The 21,225-nt window shown below is 46.8% G+C and overlaps 1 protein-coding gene across 2 annotated transcripts in view; it reads left to right on the top strand.

Moving 5' to 3' along the window:
- The window catches only part of EXD3 (exonuclease 3'-5' domain containing 3), a 2,383,304-nt gene that overhangs the window by 1,320,991 nt on the left and 1,041,088 nt on the right, over window positions 1-21,225 (top strand). For both annotated transcript variants that reach the window (XM_078642091.1, XM_078642090.1), the window contains exon 18: window positions 15,885-16,058. In XM_078642091.1, the coding sequence (XP_078498217.1) occupies window positions 15,885-16,058 (174 nt within the window). The remainder of the gene's footprint in view (window positions 1-15,884; window positions 16,059-21,225) is intronic.

Here is a 21,225-nt window from a genome sequence, read left to right as displayed (position 1 = left end):
CTAAGGCGCGTCCTGCCCTAGTCCAAATAGGAGACCGCAAATTACGATCTCGTGTAAAAGGGTGCGTTTTTCCTTAGTCAGGAAAAAAACCTGTAAGGAAACAGGAGAACAAAAAACAGGAAGGGGTCACATACCAGGGTAGACAAAACAAATGTACAACATTTAACACATATGTTACTAGTCTTTACCCCAATCGTATGGTCAATAGATGGGGTCATGCCAGCGTTTGAAATCAAACAGTAGGGTCCATCTATTGCGGTCACGCAACAGTGCTACAGTGATTATTGCCGGACTGTGCCTTTCAGTAAAGGACCAGCGCCAAAAAAGAGGCGTCGAACTGGTTTTGGCGTCTGGGAATATAGTGTGAAAAAGGGGGGCCGTAATATGGGAGAGTGATCTTTATCGTGCTGCGATGTGGGCAGCTGCAGAAGTTTGTTTGTGAGCAGTCGTGACGTCGCTGTCGTGAATCATAAAAGCGACTTGTTTTTAGCTTACGCTTAGATGCGGCACTACCGCTTCATGGGCACCAGCCTTTCCAAGACGGCAAGAGTCCGTCTCCTGTGAAGTGATAAAGAACAGATGCCAAATGTAAGCTATGAGCTGCCCGGGTCGGGCATTTTAGTACAACCTGCGGGGTCGTGCGGTAAATAGTGTCCGCATTCAGGTCAGCCCGAATGTACTTACTTGCAACTTCTGATCGTCAAGCGGAAAACCTACTTGGTTCCTGCTGGACGTGCCCCGAGGAATGACCGGAGTATCCGTGCGGTGCCGGTAAAGTAAACCGATTGCATTTCCTGGTTGGACGTGGCCTCGTCACGTGGTCTTAGCACGTGGTTCGGTGAGAGCCAATCGGATCGTTTGAATGGGGAAGGTAGGAAGTCTACTCCTTCCCCGAGCGCCGATTGTTTGAAGCCTATTTACATTGCCATGGAGATTGTGCTGGCTTTATTTATTTATTTATTTATTTTACAGATTTATAGAGCGCATGGCTGCCCATAGGCGTCCCAGCGCTGAGAGACAAAACCTGAAGAGGGATATTTTATGGGAACAGCCACGTTTTGAGAGCTCTACGGAATGTAAGAAGATTGGGTTGGGCTCTGAGGCTAAAGGGGAGCGAGTTCCAAAGTTTGCCGGCGTTGAGGGAAAACAGTCGGCCGCCTGAGCGGGCCTTTCTGATCCTGGGGATTGAGGCTAGGAAGCAGTTGGAGGAGCGAAGAGGTCTGGGAGTGATGTAAGGTGAGATGAGATTTTGGAGTATGGGAGGGGCTTTGCCATGCATGATCTTGTGTGTCGTGCAGAGAGCTTTGAATTGAATTCTCTCTTGGATGGGAAGCCAATGGAGGGCCTTAAGTGATGGTTTGGCAGAGCAGTGACGATGGGTGCCTGTGAGCACGCGGGCTGCCGCATTCTGGGCCGTCTGGAGTTTGGCTAGGACTTTTTTGGGGGCCCCTAGGTATAGGGCATTGCCATAGTCCAAACGGGAAAGTACAAGGCCATGGATGAGGAGTTTGCGCGATTGAGTCGGAAGCAGGGGTAGTATTTTTCTTGCCGATCTTAATAGACCGTGACAGGTTCCAGCAACTTTCCGTGCTTGGGCTGAAAAATTAAGTTCTTCATCCAACCAGATGCCCAAGCTTTTTATTTCTGGTTTAGACACAGGGGGGGGGCCCATAGCTGACGGCCATATGGAGATAGAGCTGTATAAAGATTGATTACCTAAAAACATAATCTCCGTTTTTTCGTTATTTAGCTTAAGGTGGGAGTTACTCATCCATTTTGTGATTTCGGTCAAGCAGGAGTGAAGGTTGGGAATGGAGAGGTCTTGCTGGCTGAGAGAGACCACAAGTTGAGTGTCGTCGGCATATGTCAGGAGTTTGATGCCGTATGGGACGACGACCTTCTCGAGAGGGGACATATAAACATTAAAAAGGGTTGGGTTTAACTTGAGGGTAATGGTATGGGAACCTACCATACGGGCTCTCAATATCAGTGGGAGTTTTTAGGACAGAAAAAGGGGTTTAGAAACCACAGGGGTTGGTTCTGCACTATTGGCTGATTAATCAGAGGATAGTGCGTGTAACAGTTGAGAATAGCTGTTTGATTTAATATTCGTATGGCTAATGGGAACAGCACTTAGGTCATCACGCTATTCCACGGGATATTATCGTTCAAACCGGACTTGTGGGTGGAGAGTCTGTAGACCCACCTCTGTTCTTTTTCGAATAATCGTTGGGTCAGGTTGGCTCCTGGTTTGACTTGTTCAATGATTGCCCATTGAAGGTCATCTGGTGTGTGACCTACGGACAAAAAATGTTCAGTAAGTCTTGTATTAGTCTTTTTGCATCTAATAGTGCTTCTGTGCTTTCCGATGCGTAGCTTGATCTTCCTACTCGTCATTCCTACGTAGTGTAGGTCACAGGGACATGTTAGTCTGTAGATGACATTTTCACTATTGCAATTTGTCTGCCCTCTGATTGTCCTGATCTTATTCGGTTCCAATTGTAATGTTTTGGTATTCTTGGTGTACGGGCAAACGCTGCAACTTCCACATTTGTAGTGGCCTGTCACCTTCGGTAGACCCCATAGGTTGGTTTGTGTTTCTTTCTCTGGGAACACCTTTAAGGGTCTTGTGTTGACGACTGCATCTTTTATGCTCCGTGCCCTCCTGAATGAGAAAAGGGGTTTCTCCCATCTCAAATTGCCTGTATTCAGGATGTTCCAGTGTTTCTTTATTATTCTGGAAACATCATTGGATATGGTGTTGTATGTAGTAACACAGGTCAAGGGGATTTCTTCCACTGTTTTGTTTGTGTGTTCCAATAGGGCTGCACGCGGTTGATTACGCGCTCGCTTTTGGCTTTTTTGGAGAATTCTGTTTGGATATCCCCGGTTATGCAATTTTTGAGTGAGATCCTGGGCTTGTTTCTTATAGTCTTCCAACTCGCTACAATTTCTGCGGATCCTTGGGTATTGCCCGTAGGGTAAATTTTCACGTAAGGGTCTGGGGTGGAAGCTTTCAAATCGTAGTAGGTTGTTTTTGGAGGTTGGCTTGTAATGGGTGACAGTTGTCAATTTGCCTTCCTTTTTTGTAATTGTTACGTCTAAGAAGACCAATGTGTCTGTGTTTTTTTCATAGGTGAACCTTAGGTGGTCATCACAGGTATTAATCCAGTTGAAGAAAGAAGTTAGGGATTCTTCGGTGCCTCTCCATATGGTCAGCACATCATCGATGTACCTACGCCATAATAGAATATTGGAACTGTAGGGGTTGGTATCACTGAGGATGTATTTCTCCTCAAAGTCATACACGTACAATCCCGCTATGCTCGGCGCAAAAGAGCTGCCCATGGATGTACCCCCCCGTCTGTAAAAATATCTGGTCTTCGAACTCAAAATAATTTCTTTTGAGTGCCAGTCTGGCACACTCCAAGATGAATTGCCTTGGGGTTCTGGAAGTCCACTCTTCTTTTTCTAGCGCTCTTCCTAGTACATCCAGCGTGGCATCCTGGGGGATGCTGGTGTACAGGCTCTCAATGTCAAAACTCACCAGGATGGTGTCATTGTCCACGGTGAGTTGATCCAGGATTTGTAATAGACTTTTGGTGTCTTGGAGGTACGTGCTAGTTTTTTGCACCATAGTCTTGAAGAACACGTCGCAAAATTGCGAGAGTGGTTCCAGAACCGACCCCAATCCAGAGACAATTGGCCTGCCAGGGGTTGGTGTCTTGTTTTTATGTATTTTCGGTAGTGTATAAAAGTAGGGGATTCTCCCCTCACTCTTACAAAGGAAATCTGCCTCCTGTTTTGATATGAATCCCTCTGTTTCACCATACTCCACTAGTGATTTTATCTCACTTCTCAAGTCTTCTGTTGGGTCCATTGGTAATCTGCGGTAGCTGTTTTGGTCTGCTAAGAGTCGGAGACATTCATTTTGATAAGCTGTGCGATCTTGCACGACAATGCCGCCGCCTTTATCTGCAGGCTTAATGATAATGGTGTCACAGTTTCGCAAATTTTCATGGGCAATTCTCTCTTGGTTTGTCAAGTTCATGAATGATTTCTTGGGATTCGTATTTTCAACATCGTTGAACACGGCTTGTTCGAAAGTGGAAATTTCCACAGGAATCAAATGTGGTGGTGGGGTAAAGGTGGATCTGTTCCTTAGTCCTGTTTCATTAGTATCCAGGTTTTCCTCTGTGTTGGATCTTTTTCAAAGAATGCTTTTAGTCTCAATTTACGGAAGAATGATGAGAGTTCACAGTGAAGTCTAAATTTGTCTAGATTCGCTGTAGGTACAAAGCCTAAGCCCTTATTTAAGACTGATCCCTCGTCTACGCTCAGGGATCTGGTGGAGAGGTTTGTTATTAGGTTCTCCGATTGCTCGGCCCTGCTTGTTGAGGTTTGTGCCTGTTCTGGTTCGCACTCGGATCTTCCGGTGCCCAGTGTACCTGACCACCCTGATTCTGTTTTTTTCTTCTTCCCCGTCCTCTTCCGCCCCGGTATAAAAAAGGTGGTCTATAGGGGTTGGGTTGAAAAAATGGTTGCTGGAAGGGTGGTTGCCAACCATACATCGGAATATTTTGTGGGTGGTAGTAAGGGTCAGGAAGCCCTTGCATTGGCATTGGATTAAAAGATGGCCAATTTCCTTACCCTCTACCACGCCCTCTCCCTCTCTGTTTGGTACTTCCTCCACTTGAGTTCCCACTGGAGTTAGATGTATTGCTTGATGCATTGCTGGAGGCATCTGAGTTGTCTTCTCCTTTAGATGGTGGTACGAACTCTGGATCAGAGTACGGGTATGCTTTGGTCATTGAGAATCTTTTCAAGTCCTTCTGGAACTTCTGCACCTTCTGTTGTGTCAGATTATCTTTATAATCTGTCATCTCCTTATTCAGCTCATCAAGCTTCTTCTTGAAACCTGTGATGGTAGTTTTCATATTACCTTCTGCCACCTGAATCTCTACCTGGATTTTCTCCGAGAGTCTTAGGGCTGTTTTTAGGATCAATACTATCCAGTCATGCGTGCAGTGCCACGCTATGGCTGCCCAGTCTTTCGGAATAGTTCATCTTCAAGGAAGATGCGAGGCACATTGGAAACTAGTAGCCCCTTGGGTGCCATGTAGTTGCTCAGATATTGCTTTAATATCGTCCCGTGTAGAATAGTCCTGATTCTGTTCCTCTTGAGTTCTGTTAAATTTTCCCAGTCTTTCGTTGTGGAAATGCTCTGTGCTATGTTTGCGTCTGCAAACACAGATAGATCACTCATTATCTCCTCTATCTCAGCAGAGGTGTAGGAGAGGCTCCCCTGAGCCAATCACAGTGCTGCAATGCAGTGTTGTGATTGGTAAGCACTGTGGCTCCCCTGAGTGAATCACAACCCTGCAAAACAGCAATTTGATTGGTATGAGTGCCATGTTTTGGCGCTCAGCCAGGGAATGGGAGCCTGGGCATGTTCTCCACACAGGCTGTAATGCAGCCTGCGTGGAGAACATGTAAAGTGCGCATTAATGTTTGCCCGGCTTGAGAGGGCCGGACAAACATTCACGCGCACTTGGAGTGGGCAAACCACTCCTCTCCCTGCTCCTCTGTCATCGGAGCAGCCCGCCCCCAAACCTGCTGCAGCAGGAAAACATAAAATGATAATAACCTTGCGTTATTATTATTTTATGTTTCCTTTCTTTCACTGCTTCAAAGTAGTGGGGCGACGCTCCTCCGCCTTAGCAGAGGAGCCTCCGATGGGGAATACATCTGTATAAGGAGTTGACAGCCAATGTTACATAATTGTTCACCCATTCTATGTCCTCATTTGTTAAAAAAGATCCTTAGTTTCCTGTATATAGGATGGAAGTTTTTGTACACATCTATGTAGTCCGAAATCTGCTCAGTGAGAGAATCAACCCCCGAAATTATGGATCTGCCCGGTGGAAGGTCTCTTGTCTTGTGAATCTTAGGTAAAAAATACATACGTGGCACTCGTGAATATGGAATAAATATGTACTTGAATTCAATGTCGCTGATAAGACATTGATCTCACCAGTAAGTAAGTCTAGGTTCAATTTCTTTGGTTATGTCTTTTAAGGGGTTGCTAGGTAGTTTTATGTATGCAGCCTTCCGATAACTGTCTGTCAATTTCTTTCATGTAGTCATTGTTGCTCATAACCACTACATTGCCCCCTTTGCCTGCTTCTTTTATAATGATGTTAAGTACTTTGGACAAAGTGTCCAGTGCCATTTGTTCACCTTTGTTTAAATTGTACCTGTCATGTGTAGGAAAGTAGGATTTGCTTTCATGGTTACACCCACGTTTTTGCTGTTGTCATTCTGTTTTCTGACTAGCCTGACTGGGATCCAGCTAATCAGGACCTCAGTCACTGTGTGTCCTCCCTAAATTGGACCATGGTGAGTACTTGGGTACCCCCAAGATTGGCTACTGGTGTACCCTTGTAAGTCCCTAGTATATGGTACCAAGGTACCCAGGGCATAGGTACACCAGGGGTGCCCCATGGGCTGAAGCATGTATTCATCGACACCACCCCTGGGAGACCACTCATAGAGTGACTGCTGGCCTGCAATTTCAGCCTGTGTAGGCTGGTTCTAGCACCACTTGTGACAGATATACATTTTCTTAAGTCAGAGTTCACTGCACTTAAAACCTGTAAGTCACCCCTAAAGCAGGCCTTTCAATCCTGAAGGCAGGGTGCTTGGTTATTAGTGTGAAGGTGTCCCTGCATGAGCAGGACTCCCATACAATCCCCGAAGTCCATTCTCCAGGGTTGTAAGTGCATCAGCCATTACGATACATAGAGTGGCAATTTGTCACTACGCAATGGCTAACTCTAAACTGGCTGCAACTTACCCAGGCATGCTTCGTATCAAACATGTTGGAATCATACCCCAACACCACAAACTGTGTTGGAGGTATGATTCCATGTACTGTAGACCCCCTCTGGGAAGCCCTCAGTGCTCCTGGTACGAGTCTTCCTTTATTTTTAAAATATGTTTATTAAAAAAAAAATACAACGTTTATTCCCCTAACTCCTCCCCCTCCCCCCACCCCCCCCTGCACAGGACATGAAAAAAAGCAAACAAATACAATCAAGTTCCGTTTTTTCCACGACATTACTATATCTCAAGTTGCAATGATTCAGCCTGGCAAATTATACTGGGTAAGCTAGAGCGTCATTAAAAACAGCTGGTAGAAACCCCTTGAAGGGCGAACATCTAAACATAACCCCATGCATACAGCTTGAATAATATTCCTGATTTACATTATACACCTGCCTTGAGACCCTATGGAAGTTCTACGTTTCCTGCCACCCTATTCTTCCAATCGTTATTGGTTTCCAGATCTGCAGACCAAGGGATCTGCCCTTCTTCCCTTTTCTGTCGTATAGCGCTTTTTCCATGTTGTATATATATAAAAGCCTGGCCAACCATTGGGTACGAGTCTTCCAGAGTCTGACAGCAAACTATGGCTGCTGCCAACCACAGACACAATTCTGCCTTCCTGCGGCTGAGCCAAGCTCGAGCAGGGGAAGGCAGGGCAATAGGTTTCCTGTCACAAGGAGGTATGACCACCTTCCAGACATGACTAAGGGCCAGATGTAGGTAATCCCCGATTACCGATTCTTAAATACCGAATCATACCGATTCGGTATTTAAGAACTGGCAATCGGGATGTAGGTATATTTACCGAATTAATTACCGAATCGGTATGATTCGGTAATTAAGGAATCGGTATTTACCGAGTCTGTAACTGCCATTGAGGCCCATAGGAATCAATGCCAATTACCGAATCGGTAAATACCGATTCGGTAATGGGGGAAATATTGAAGGGTGGCAGGGTGTCACTTTGACACCCTGTTGCACCCCTCAATTGTGCATGGGTGCACATGTTGCTGACATACATGCCCTTAGGGCATGTATGTCTGCAACATGGCACTGTTTAAAAAGCAAAAAAAATGCTTTTTTAATGTTTTTCTTAATTTACCACCAACTACTAGTTGGTGGTAAATTAAGAATTCTTAAACCCTTGTAGCACTGAAAACAGTGCTACCTACATCTGAAATTACAGAATCGGTAATTTTACAAATTGGGTATTTTACCGAATCGGTAAAATTACAGAATCGGTAAAATTACCGATTCTGTAATTTTACATGCCCCTACATACCAATGTCCAAATAACGGTCGTAAACGGCCGAAAATCGGTATTTTCGTCCGTTTCCGACCGGTATTTGGACACCTACATCTGGCCCTAAGTGTATTGGGCCAGGGTGGGAGCACTTGCCAGCGCCTCTAGACTGCTTTGAAGGGCACGTTTGGTGCCCTCCTTCCATACTCCAGTTGTAAGCAGTTCAAGGAGCCATTGGTTCCCACTCTGGCACGAAACCTAACAAAGGACATTGGAGGGTACTTAAGGGCTTACCTGTGGGTGGTTCTTTAGACATCCGATGTGGGCAGCTTGTGAATGGCTCCTGGTCTTCCACAGCATCGCCTGGTCCGCACAGCTACAGTGCCAAGGTCACCGACCACTCTCCTGCATCTTCTGACATCCGTCTTCCGCGCCTTATGGTCACTCCTGAGTGGCATAGACTCTGTCCCCTCTGTTTGCAGGTACCTCTCATCCTGAATCTACCCTTAGGTTCCACCAGACTCTTTCAACTTCGCCAGTGGCATCTTTAATGAAGTCCTCCATTATGGTCTACCGTGGTTTCTGACGTCACTTCACACCTATGCACCTGGCCTCCCTGGTGTGGGTATCCTGGTTCCCGGGGTATCTACGGGTGTGGTGACTTTCCAACCTTCCATCTTCCATGGGATTTCTTCAGGGTTCTCTGGGAAGGGTCCTTCTTAAAAACTACAACTGTCACTTCCCCAGTGACTTGTGCTGACCACGCGGTCATGTTCCCACTCTGCACACAGCCTCCGTGGGGTTCCTGGGTACTTACCTTGAGTGGTTCGTTGGGTCCCCAACACATCTACGTCTTCTGTGTCCAGTCTCAACTTAAGGTTGTGGGTCGCATTCCACTTAGTTAGTAAATGGTTTGGGCTCCCCTTTGAGACCACTGTATATTTTTGCTACTTATGTGTTCTCTTACTAAAGTATTGTGTGTATTGTGATTATATCTCCGGGGACGAGATATTGCAATGTATTAGTGAGTGTTTATAATAAAAACATATTTTTATAACTACGCTGTGTGGTTCTTTTTCGTTTAACATACATTATATGATTAGTACTGGTAAAACAAGCTGCTTCACACTCCTTCTGGACTAAGCCTGAAGGCTGCTCTCCACAGCTAACACTTAGAGAGCTTCCTAAGGTTGTCTGAGACCAATAAAATCACCATAAGTATTGTCTAGAATAGCGCAGGGTGCTCCACTTACATGAGTCAGCACCATATACTAAGCCAGTCTCCTACAGTGGTCAAGAGAGCAGCTGAGGTCCTCGAACTAAAGTTGCCCTCTTTGCATGTCAGGACTAATCTCCTGACCGAAGTGCTTCAGCCTGTGGCTTCCACCTCTGAAACCCTTTTGCCCTTCAATGAGGCACTTATTGATGTCCTTCTAGGCACGTGGTCCAAGTCTAGAACAGGGGCGCCTGTGAATAGGACAATTGCAGGCCGACATCGTCCGGCTACTGGTGATCCAAAGTTCCTCTGCCCACACCCTGCGCCTGAAAGTTTGATGGTGCAGGCTTCTACCTCCCATGGCGCGTTCCGTTCCACCCCTCCGGATAGGGAATCCAAGAGGCTTCAATCGCTTGGGAAGAAGATGTTTTCTTCCTCCAGCCTGGCATTGCGGTTGGTGACTATCGCAGGCTTATTGGGCCATTTCTCCCACTCCCTTTAGGAGACGGTTGCGCAAGTGCTGCCACAAGTTCTGGAGGAGGCCCTGGCTGTACTCTCAGGTGGTTAAGGAGTGGAGAGATGCAGCAAAATTTACCATACGGTGTGGCCTTGACACAACTGATTTGCTGGGCAGAGCGATCTCATCAACTGTGACCTTGCAGCACCACACCTGGCTTGGAGCGTCTGGCTTCTTGGGCGTTGTACAGGCAAACTTGATGGACATGCCGTTTGATGGATCTCGTGTTTTTGGGGACCAAGCAGACTCGGCCTTAGAGCAGTTCGAGGACTCTCGAGTAACAGCCAGATTCATGGGCCTCTCTTCTACACCTCGTGGTCAGTCTAACTTTGTCCCCTTTTGTGGCAACAGACGGGTGTTCTAGCCGTGCAGCCCTATCCCAGCCACCGTGCTGCGCAGGCTTCCCATGTTGTGTGGAGACGTGGACGCGGTTCATTCCTTTCTTGGAATGGAAGCCAGAAGTCGTTGGCCACTCTGCCCTCGGCAACTGCAACCTACAAACACTACTAGTCAGACTCTGCAAGACCACACCACTCCATTTGGTGGGAGAATCCATCCATCATCATCTCCCCCACTGGAGGTTAATAACATCGGAAACATGGGTCTTGCAGTTCATTCAGGAGGGCTATTCTCTGACTTTCCTTTTTTTTCCTCCTCCCAATCTGCCAAAACAAGAACGGCAGGTGTAGAACCATTTAAAATTGCTCCAAGAGGAAGTTACAGCTCTCATGGCCAAGGCAGCTTTAGAGCGGGCCCCGGATTCACACACAACACCACTGCCGTGTGATAATGCAACAAGCAGGGCAGGGTGGCGTTGTGGACCCTTTCTCGAGAGGCCCTGCGTCTCTAGACATGGCTGGAATGGCAGGGCATGACCCTGGTGGTTCAACACCTGGCAGGTTCTCTGAACGCCAGGGCGGACAAACTCAGCCGTCGGTGCCTAGTGGATCACGAATGGGGTCTCCAGTCGGAGGTGGTGCAAGGTCTCTTTGACCGCTGGGGAGATTCTTGGTTAGGTCCGTTCGCCACTGAAGAGAATGCACAGTGTCAGTTTCCAAGGCTGCTATTGCTCAGCTACGCCTTTTGTTGTGAGTAGAGCAGGGCTCTGCTTTGGGTACACTTAAGGGTTATCTTTCTGCTCTATCTGCATTTGTGCGGCTGCCAGACCAACCCTCTGTCTTTAGGTCTCCAATTGTAAATATGTTTTTGAAGGGGCTGGCTCACTTGTTTCCACCCACGCCTTTGGTTATGACGCAGTAGGTCCTTAATTTGGTCTGCATTTTTCTTGTGTGCTCCTTTCATGCATCTGCAAAGTTGTCCCCTCCACCTGCTTACGATCAAGACAGCCTTTTTTGTGGCGATAACATCTGCCTGGAGGATGAGTGAGTTGCAGGCGCTATCTTGTACACCTCCCTACATGATGTCTTTTCCAGACAAAGTGATGCTTCGCTCCCATGCTTAATTTTTGCCAAAGGTGGGGACCCCATTCTATCTGGGTCAGTCTAACTTGCTGCCTACCTCCTTTTCTCTCCCTCATCCCTCTAAGGAAGAGGAGCGTCTCCACCGTCTCGACCCAAAAATAGCGTTGTCATTCTACCTCGACCGCACAAAAGAGTTCCGGGTGGATGACCAACCCTTTGTGGGGTATGTTGGAGCTAGGAAGAGTTGGGCAGTGCAGAATAGGACCATCTCTCGCTGGGTCATTCTCTTCATTAATATGTGCTATGCCCTGGCTAAGCAGCAGCCTTCTGAGGGATTACGGCCCATTCCACAAGAGGAAAGGTTGCCTCTTTAGCCTTGGCTCGGGGATATCTGTCAGGCAGCAACATTGGCATCTTTGCAACCGTTTGCCACGCACTACTGCCTGGACAGTCAGGTCCACAGGTATGGGCATGTTGCTTGGTGGGTCCTGCAGGACTTCCTAGTGGGAGCAATTAGTCAATAACCCACAGCTGGAGGAGTTTAGTTGGGGTATCTAATTCAAAGGTAAGTAATATGCAGCTAGAAGTCTCTATCAGATGAACAGGTTACTTACCTTCGTTAACGCATTATCTGGTAGAGACAGTATCTAGCTGCAGATTCCTTACAGGCCCACCCATGCCTCCCTGCTTTGCGGACTGATTTTGTTAGGGCTAGGGTTACTCCCTTTTTTAGGGCCCTAGTTTGCACACGTTTATGCCAGTTACTTCCTAGCTCTACGCTCTGACGTGGAAAAAACAAAAAGTACTGACATCCGCACGCCTGGGTGGCACCTATATAGGTGACTGCGACGTCATAACCGACACGAACGATGGCAGATGACATCATGTGGAGCCGAATGGAGCCACCCGACTGGAGCTCGCAAGGGGTATTGCTCGAGCTGGGTCCCAGGCGTCAGGGTCCAGCCTGACGCCTGGGAAATTCAAAGGTAAGGAATTTGCAGCTAGATATTATCTGTACCAGATAATGCATTACCGAAGGTAAGGAACTTGTCCCTTAGTTGAACTTTCAGTGCATGTTGAAGGATTTACTAGAATATCCTATTCAGAGTTTCAAGTCGGGAATGCTTCTAATCTCCTGAGAAGTTTCTTTGGATTTTCAATAAAAATATATCTATTAGGAGACTCGTCATAATGCTAGATATCAGGTAGTTGCATCCTACCAACGCTTTCTGCACAGTCTACAAAACTCTTCCCTACCGTGATTTTCGCCGTCGGGCACCTGGAAATTAATTATAATTTTTCACACTTTGTCTCAGCGTGTCCTCTCTTTGCCTTGCTCACCCTTCACTATTGTTAGTATTCCATGGTAGGTTTGATGTCGATGACTTTCTCCTATCATCTGGTCGGGGGATATGGGTACGGTATTCGATGCACCATGGCAGATGCCGTAGGGTTAGACCTGTTTTGGCGAACATATGATGGTCATATGCTTAGATAAGCCTACACAGAGAAGCATGACCGACTACAACTTATTGGTGTGGCTATTAATCATTGAAAAATCAATAAAGAATGGTTAACCCAAAAAAGTAAAGCAAAAATCAAGTGTATTTGTTTTTAATTCTAAATTGTGATGGAAACAAAGATTTTAGACTCAAAACAAATTAAGACAATTGACTTGGTGATACTCAAATGATAAATATTCACTGAAATCCAGTTTACACAAAAAATACAGTTTGTGCACTATATAGTTTTATCAGTAAAAGTGTAGTTATAATGACATTTTTTGCCATTTGATGGAAAATGTGCTGATTGTAAATGACAGTGCGCAGCTATATCTTACTTTAGTAATATATTTGTAACAGTGTGCTACAAAATGCACACCCTCGGTGGCTCATTTGCTAGAATTAGTATTTGCGTGATGTGGAGTTTTCACAGTCCCAATGACTTCAGTGATCTGAAAATTGTCACAACACCACTGGCATTGAGTCACTGTAGTACTGCAAGCTTGTTTTTTGTCATCATATTGCTACTCTGACTTTAACCCCTCTAATAGGGAATCACGTAAAGGAAACTGCTAGAAATGTTAGCAGTGATTCCTTCGCGCCCTGGGCTGCTAGCCTTTCCATCACAGGCTTGGACAGTGTACAGTCCGCAGTTGGCCATTTCGAACAGGTTACTACGGAGGCCCTGAATGAATTGGCCCCAGTACAGACCGGCCGCCGAGCCAGAAAGAGACCATCTGCCCCATGGTTCTCTGACTCTCTTAGACTCCTCAGGCAAGAAGTGAGGAGGAAGGAGAGGCTCTGGCATGCTAGCTGGGACCTTAAGAACAAGGAAGCCCATAAACTCCTTGTCAGGAAATATAAAGCGGAGATTGTGCAGGCCAAACAAGACTACTATGTAGCCCTGACATCCTCGCTCTCCTCGCCGAAGGAGCTCTTCAAAATCGTTGACTCTTTAGTCAACCTGCAAGCCCCTGCTCCTGTTATTCCATCTCAAGACCTATGTGATAAGATTGCCTCCTTTTTCCACACTAAAATACAGGATATCCACTTGGCTCTTGAGGAACAAAGAGCTTGTATCAAGGTGCCCACTGTTCGGGTTGAGATGAATATGACCACTACTGACATCTCCCCACCGTGCACCCTGGACTCCTTTCCCCCGCTGGCCTTACATGATCTGGAGATCTTGCTTAATAAGACCAAGTCCGGTTCTCCCCTGGATACCTGCCCACTGAAAATCATCAAGCAGTGCAGGGAGACCCTCCTACCACCGTTGCTAGAAATAATGAATCTAGCCATCAGAGACGGCATTTTCCCTCTGGAGTGGAAGAAGGCAGTAGTGAAACCTCTGTTAAAGAAGGCCTCTCTCGATCCGGAGATCTTAAAAAATGTCCGTCCTATTTCGCTGCTTCCGGCCCCAGCGAAGATGCTTGAGGTACATCTTAACAAGCATCTCGCTGTCTTTGTGGAGAGCTCGGGATGCCTGGACTCCTCCCAGCATGGATTCAGGAGGGAACACAGCACCGAGTCTGCCCTCACCATCGTACTCGATAAAATCCGCACGACAGTCGATGGGGGCCAGACCACCCTCCTGGTCCTATTAGATCTAACTGCGGCCTTCGATACCCTCTCCCCCTCAGTACTTACATCGCGCCTGAGGGATGTGGGGGTGAAGGACGCAGCCCTAGATCTACTGACTTCTTTCCTTGATGGGAGGGAACAAAGAGTCAAGCTGGGGGAGTTCCTATCTCCATCCCGACCAGTGCTATGTGGGGTCCCTCAAGGGTCGGCGCTTAGTCCGACCCTATTCAACATCTACGTGACCCCACTGGCCAGACTAATAAGAACTTTCGGGATGGAGGTAGTCTCTTATGCAGATGACACCCAAATCCTTGTCTCTCTCTCCCATTCAGATGTGCAAACCGCCTCCAAGTTTAGATCTTGTATGGAGGCGGTTGGCCATTGGATGATTCAGAACTCTCTTAAACTGAATGGGGAGAAGACTGAGGTGATGGTGTTTGGAGGGAAAGAAAACATCTGGTCAGCCAATTGGTGGCCTGACTCGCTGGGAAAGTGTCCTTCCCCCACTACATCTGCTAAAAATCTCGGGGTGATGATAGACCCTGCCCTTGATATGAGCAAACAGGTGAGTAGAACCATCTCCACCTGTTGGGGCTTGATCCACACGCTTCAAAGGATTAGGAAATACCTTTCCTTGCAGTCCAGAAAGCAAATAGCTGTCGCACTCATTGGTTCACGCTTAGACTACTGTAATGCGCTGTATGCGGGGCTAAACAGGAGCCTCCTGCAGCGCTTACAGGTAGTTCAAAATGCCACAGCCAGATTTGTTCTGGATATTCCCAGATGCTCTTCGGCCACGGCGGCCAGGAAAACGCTGCACTGGCTACCGGTAGAACACCGAATACGGTTTAAAGTCTTATGCATGACATTTAGAGCTATTGCAAAAAACAGCGACACAGGAGTTGGTTCCATCATTTCTCACTATACTCCTGGAAGGAACTTGCGCTCCTCCGGGAAATCGCTTTTGACAGCTCCCCGCATACGAAGAGCTAAGTGGGGTGGCAGGGCCTTCTCCACTCTGGCCCCCAAATGGTGGAATGACCTTCCTCTGGACCTTAGATCCCTACCCTCCCTACAGAAATTCCGTAGTGCCCTCAAAACTTGCCTTTTCCGGCAAGCCTATATGTAAGGATGTCTGCTTCAATTTCTGACTGTATTGTTAGGCGCCTTGATACCTGCGGGTTATTGTTTTGCGCGTTATACATTTTTATCAATCAATCAATCTATTAACCTTTTTCCAACAGTATATCTTGCATATACCAGTTTCCACAAACAGACAAATCAACAGTAGTAAAATAAAAAAATAACATTCTGACAACCTTCTACATTAAATAATTCCAGTTTGTTTAACACAATTAAAATATGAATATGCCTTAACCGACAAGCAATATATCATAAAACGGTATTATTCAGTTTTTAATGATGATCATGTTTTCTATCAAGCACCCATATGTGGATGATTCAACTACAGGAATTTGCCTTCTGGAAACTCAAGATGTTTATTCCCATTCTGCAGAAATCGAAGCATGGTGTTCAGCCGACCGCCACGGACCTCCCACCTCAGGTGTCCGCCCAACAGTTCCGTGTGGTCTGTGATAATATGCTGCAAGGCCTAGGGCGCTATCTTCGTTGCCTTGGGGTGGATGTACGACTGCTGGAGAATGACGACGACCACAGGAAGGCTGCAGAGGTCAGACATCTCATTGCTAAGAGTATTTATGGTACCGTAATTGCTTATCGTGTTGATATATACAAAGATGGTGCTTAAACACTTCCACCCAGGCAATAAGGTCTGCTTCCTGGTCTATCGTATCAGTCAATGCAGACTAACCGCATCCTACTGCTTCTTTTTATCCGTGTCCATTTTTCCCTCACTACAGAAGACTTTCCTTTGTTGGTAACCCACATAGTGACAGCGTGTATTAACTCCTTTTTATAGGGTGTAATCCCTTTTGTGACATTCATTGTCCGATGCGCCTCCTTCCACATATACCTTCAAAGGTACTGTATTGTATTGTATTGTATGGAACAAAATATGCAAATATTCACCGTGGAACATTGTTTAATTTGCCATTTGTGCTCTCTGAAAACAAAGTTGCACTTAGGCCTAATCTGTGTTCTGGACATGTAGCATAAATGCGATTGAAGGTCTTACTGGTTTAGGACTCCTGTTCTTCAGTGTAGAAATCCCACAGAGAAGCAGATGTTGCCTGCATGTCTAGTTCTTTGCAGATCTCTCATTTGCCATTTAAACTTCAGAACATGCAAAGTCCTTTTTGCAAGTTTTTTAGGTCTCGCCTAGCGAACGCTGTGCATGCGCTACTTCGCATTGGCGTGGCTCTATTGTTGTCGGTTTCGTTCGAGAAGGGAGACAAACCATATGCGCGCCCGGACAGGCGATATGCGCGCTCATGGCGTCTCCCACCGTGCGCTTGATTTATTACGGCTCGCGGCTCGCTCCCTCTCTGCGCGCACCCTGTTTAGCTGCTTGCGGTTGCTTTCACTTTTGTGAAAAGCCGAGAGGGCCACGTCCACAGTGGTCAGGGACAGCCTGTCTGACCCAGGGGCAGAGGCAGAGCCCAGCATCATTAGCAATAATCAGGGTGCGCCCCAATTCAAAGGCCTTTAATGACTCCAGGAAGTCCTGCCCCGGCCTGTTTAGACTCCGAGCACTCTCTGGTATGACAGAAGCACATCAAATGCACGCGGCTAAAGAGCCGCCGCTCCTCCTGCTTGCCAACTCAGTCATTTTTCTACTGTGCATCGAAACTGTAGGAATTTTCCCTTAACCGATTGCTAAAAAATGTCACCTCAAACACGTAAACGGGAAGTGAGAAATCTACTCCGGTGTAACTCTCTCTCCTGCGGTGGCCCGATTCTATCCAAGCAAACACAAGAAACCGCCTCTTTCCAAATACCACTGCCCTAACCACGTTTCCATGGTGCCTTAAATCAATAAAGCGCCGAGAGTCCCCACGCCCCACTCACTGATGAGTAGTGGGCGAGGGAGGCGCACGGGGCACACCCGGACTGAATGCATTAGCGGCAGCTCGTAGCCCAACGCTCAAGAGCCCAAAATATTTGGTGAAGTCATTGCGGATCTTCGAGAAATAGTATGTCGCAGCTTTTTCTGCTTTGATCTGCGATGGCAGCTACTTTTTTCTTTCCGCCTGCCTGTCTTGTTTTTGCCACTACTTCCTGTTCTCGGCATGCCACTGCAGGAGTTGTGGTCAGGGAGTGATAGTGCAGGACAGAAGCTGTGGTTTCCACGATGAGCCACCGCATGCCTCGGTGACCGACAGCCTGCGGCCTAGTTGCATCCAGCCGCACAGCCAGTTTCCACCTTAGTATTCCTCTGTGTGCAAATCCACAGGGCTGATGTCCCATTGCCCCCCAGCTACATTACTCCACTGGCACGTGCATGCGTGATGAAGTATGCATACTTATGTACTCACTAGTGGAATGATGTGGATGCCGTTTGTTTTAAATTTATACTTACCGATCTAATATGGTGGACACCACTTTGGATGGGTAAATGGAAAAACAAAACATTTTGTTTAGCGTAAAAGTGTAATTGTTTTTTTTAAAGGACCACGGGTGGGGAATAGAAGGACTGAATAGATAAATCATATTTGGGCGCAGAGGGCAAAGCATTGCACAAGGGAGAGAGAGCAGCATGGGAGGCGGGGTGGGGGCGGGGGAGGAGTTGAAGCATATATGAAGAGAGGAGCACAGACCGTGGGGGTCTCGTGAAAGAAGAGCATGGAGCACAGGGCAGGCGAGGGGCACACACGACAGCGCGAAGCGCATGAAGGTGACAGCAACACAGGAGTGGGGGAGAAGCACACGTAGGTGAGAACAATATAGAGCTGGAGGGGGTGGATGGGAGAAATATACGAAAGAGAAACACAGAGGGTGAACATCTTGGGGGAGCATCCAGTGGAAAGAAGGAAAGACCTGGATAACATATGTTTTCTCATGGACTATCTTGTCTAAAAAGAAAAAGAAATTACCTAAAAGTGAGCAGTGGACGGATAGGAGCTAGCCAATTTCGAGAGATATTAAGGAGACTAGGCTCCAAGAGGAGAAACACAAGATGGACATGCTGGGATATGGAAAGCCCTTGAATAAGAATCAAGCAAATAAGAGTGACAATAAAGCCAAAATGGGCATGCTGTAACCCCTGTAAGTTCTTGGTGAACCACAATAGATCGTATGCAACCAGACAGCTTGCACTGTTTGGTAGGCTGAACCCAGGGCATAAGTCCTAAACAAGCATTGAAAAAGCAATAGGTCTCGCCTTTGATTAAGTTAAAGCCATTTGCTCTGCTAATGGTATTGTATAGCAAAGCAAATGGCTTTTTTTTTTGCGATTTCCCAAATTGAAAAGTCCCTCCTTAAGTGCCCATTGTATACGGTCAAAGAAACCACATCGATTACAGCTTCAATGTTTAATTTGTGAAAAAATAGTATCTGTCAGGGCCCTTCTCAGGAGGCTCCTACACCACCTATTACCCCTGCCAGCACTGCCAATGACCGTTCCAACAGAAGTACTAACCATTGCAGTCCTACATGTGACAATTTAGATTATTCAGGCCACTCTGCCCTCGAATCTGCTTGTGATATAATGAACCCATTCGAATAGTTATTATAATAGATGTAACATGTTCTTCAAAACATGTCTTTTAAGACTAGAAGATTACTTATTTACCTATATCATAAGTTCCTGCTACTTACAAAAATTGCAGCTCGTCTTGTGCATGAAAATTATTTTGACTTTTTTAAGAGAATTTTGTTAATGCTGAGACTAAGGGTATGCAGTTACCTCTTTCAAAGATTCCTTATCTAGAGTGAAATTACAATGGTTGCTTTTCTCGCTTCTTTCACGAAATTGTCAGAATCTTGGCTATTTGATGTTTTTTTTCCCTGAAATAATTTTGCTTATAGAAAGGTTCACCAGCCAACAATTGAGCTTTCATTGCTTTTTGTTTTCTTGTTACGTTGGAACCTTAAAATTTCCCAATTTGGGTACATGATGTGAGGCCTTACATAATTTGGGCTACGTAACGTTTATATAGAATGGAAAAATAAGGTTGCAGCCATCAGGCAGCTTTGTTTCACATTTTATGAAGACTTGATGGGGACGCTCACTTTCATCTGCCGATTTAACCTCACCTGATCCCAAGTATTAGCATTCTGATAGATACATCTGCCGTGTGGATTCCTCACCTTGTGAATATCCCCCTGCGTCAGCAACGTTCGGAAATTTTCTTCGTAGCACGCCGACGACGTCACAGGAGTACGACCTCGCGCGTGACTCCGTCTGACGTCACCGACTCCTTATCAGACCCACGCCGGCGTGATGACGTCAGTTCCCTTTTTCCGCGTCTTCGACGCTAACGGTTTTTGGGATCTTCTGCGATACTTTGTATTCTTCTACTATTACAGTGTTGCTGTTTTTCCTTTAATTCTTCTTCTTTCATCGAAGATGTCGTCGAGGAAGACAGGCTTCAAGCAATGTGGGTCTTGCGCTCGAATGATGTCGATCACCGATCCACATGGCGACTGCTTGTGGTGTCTTGGATCAGACCACGACGTTAAGAACTGTCGGTCTTGTTTTAAAATGAACCCTAAGGCACTACGAGAGCGTGAGGCAAAACTTCTTCTTGCGAAGATAAAAGGAAGAGAGACTGGGAGATCTTCGAGGTCGACGTTGAGACGCTCTAAGTCGAGGCAAAAATCTCGTTCGAGGTCGGCGTCGAGGTCGAGATCCGGAGCGAGGTCGAGGTCCGGAGCGAGGTCGAGGTCCAGGGAGAGATCGAGATCTGGATCCAAATCGGCTTCGGGTCACGCTTCGAGCTCCTCGAAGAGGAAGCACAAGAGGAGGAAGCACAGCTCTAGACATCATTCGGGGAAGGAATCCTCTGATTCGAAGAAGAAGTCTCGTAAGCATCATAAGGACTTTGTTTCTCCTTCTCCTGCTCAGTCTCTCGGATGTTCCCCGGCTCCGGAACAAGAACCGGATCCGATGTCTCAACATTCTTCGGAGCATGAGGAAGAGGAGGAGGTAGTTCCTCAAACTCCAACTCCGATGGAAACTCCTGTGGATCAGGAAGGTCAGAATGTGCCTATGTCGGAACATCCTTCTTCAGATCATCCGGTAGGTTCATACCCTCCTTTTCCTGGTCCTGGACAGGACCCCTCGCATTTCCTTAATGCGATGTTTGGCGTTTACTCCAGAGCAATGTACCCCGCTGGAGCACCTGTTGGTCCCATGGGTCCATTGGCTTACAACTTGGGCATTCCTCAGTCTTACGCCCCAGCTCCATTTGTACCATTTATGCCGACGCCTCTTACACCTTGGCTCGGTGCGGCTCCACCGAGGTCTTTGACTCCGCATCCGGCTTCGCCGACTCCGGATCGACCTCGTAGTTTGGATCGAGGTACCACGCCAGTCTGTGAGTCTCGTCTTCCAGTTACCCCAGCTCCTCGCTCGACGTCGGAACCGGTTCCGTCGGAGTCGTTACCGGATCCGTCGACTTCGGTTCGTGTGGAGTGGTCGAGACGCAGGGCTCAGCGTCTCTTGGAAGAGAAAAGGGGTGAAGATTCTGATGTAGAAGAGGGTGAGCTTCTTGATCATGATGATTATTTTGAAGACCTACAGAATGCTAGTGGTCTAGAGCTCTCTCCTGAGTGGGGTTTGCCTTCAGTTTCTGATGCACCATCCAAGGAAGTGGCACCCTATCATGTTGTTATTAGGAAGGCTGCAGATCTTCTCAACTTAACTTTGCCTACTGTTGAGTACAAGCCCAACATCCTTACAGAGGTTTTGCACTCTCCTTCTTCTATTGTTGAAC

Source organism: Lissotriton helveticus, chromosome 5_1 (genome assembly GCF_964261635.1).
Source record: "Lissotriton helveticus chromosome 5_1, aLisHel1.1, whole genome shotgun sequence".
Classification (NCBI taxonomy): Eukaryota; Metazoa; Chordata; class Amphibia; order Caudata; family Salamandridae; genus Lissotriton; species Lissotriton helveticus.
This window is presented reverse-complemented; position numbering and strand designations above follow the sequence as displayed.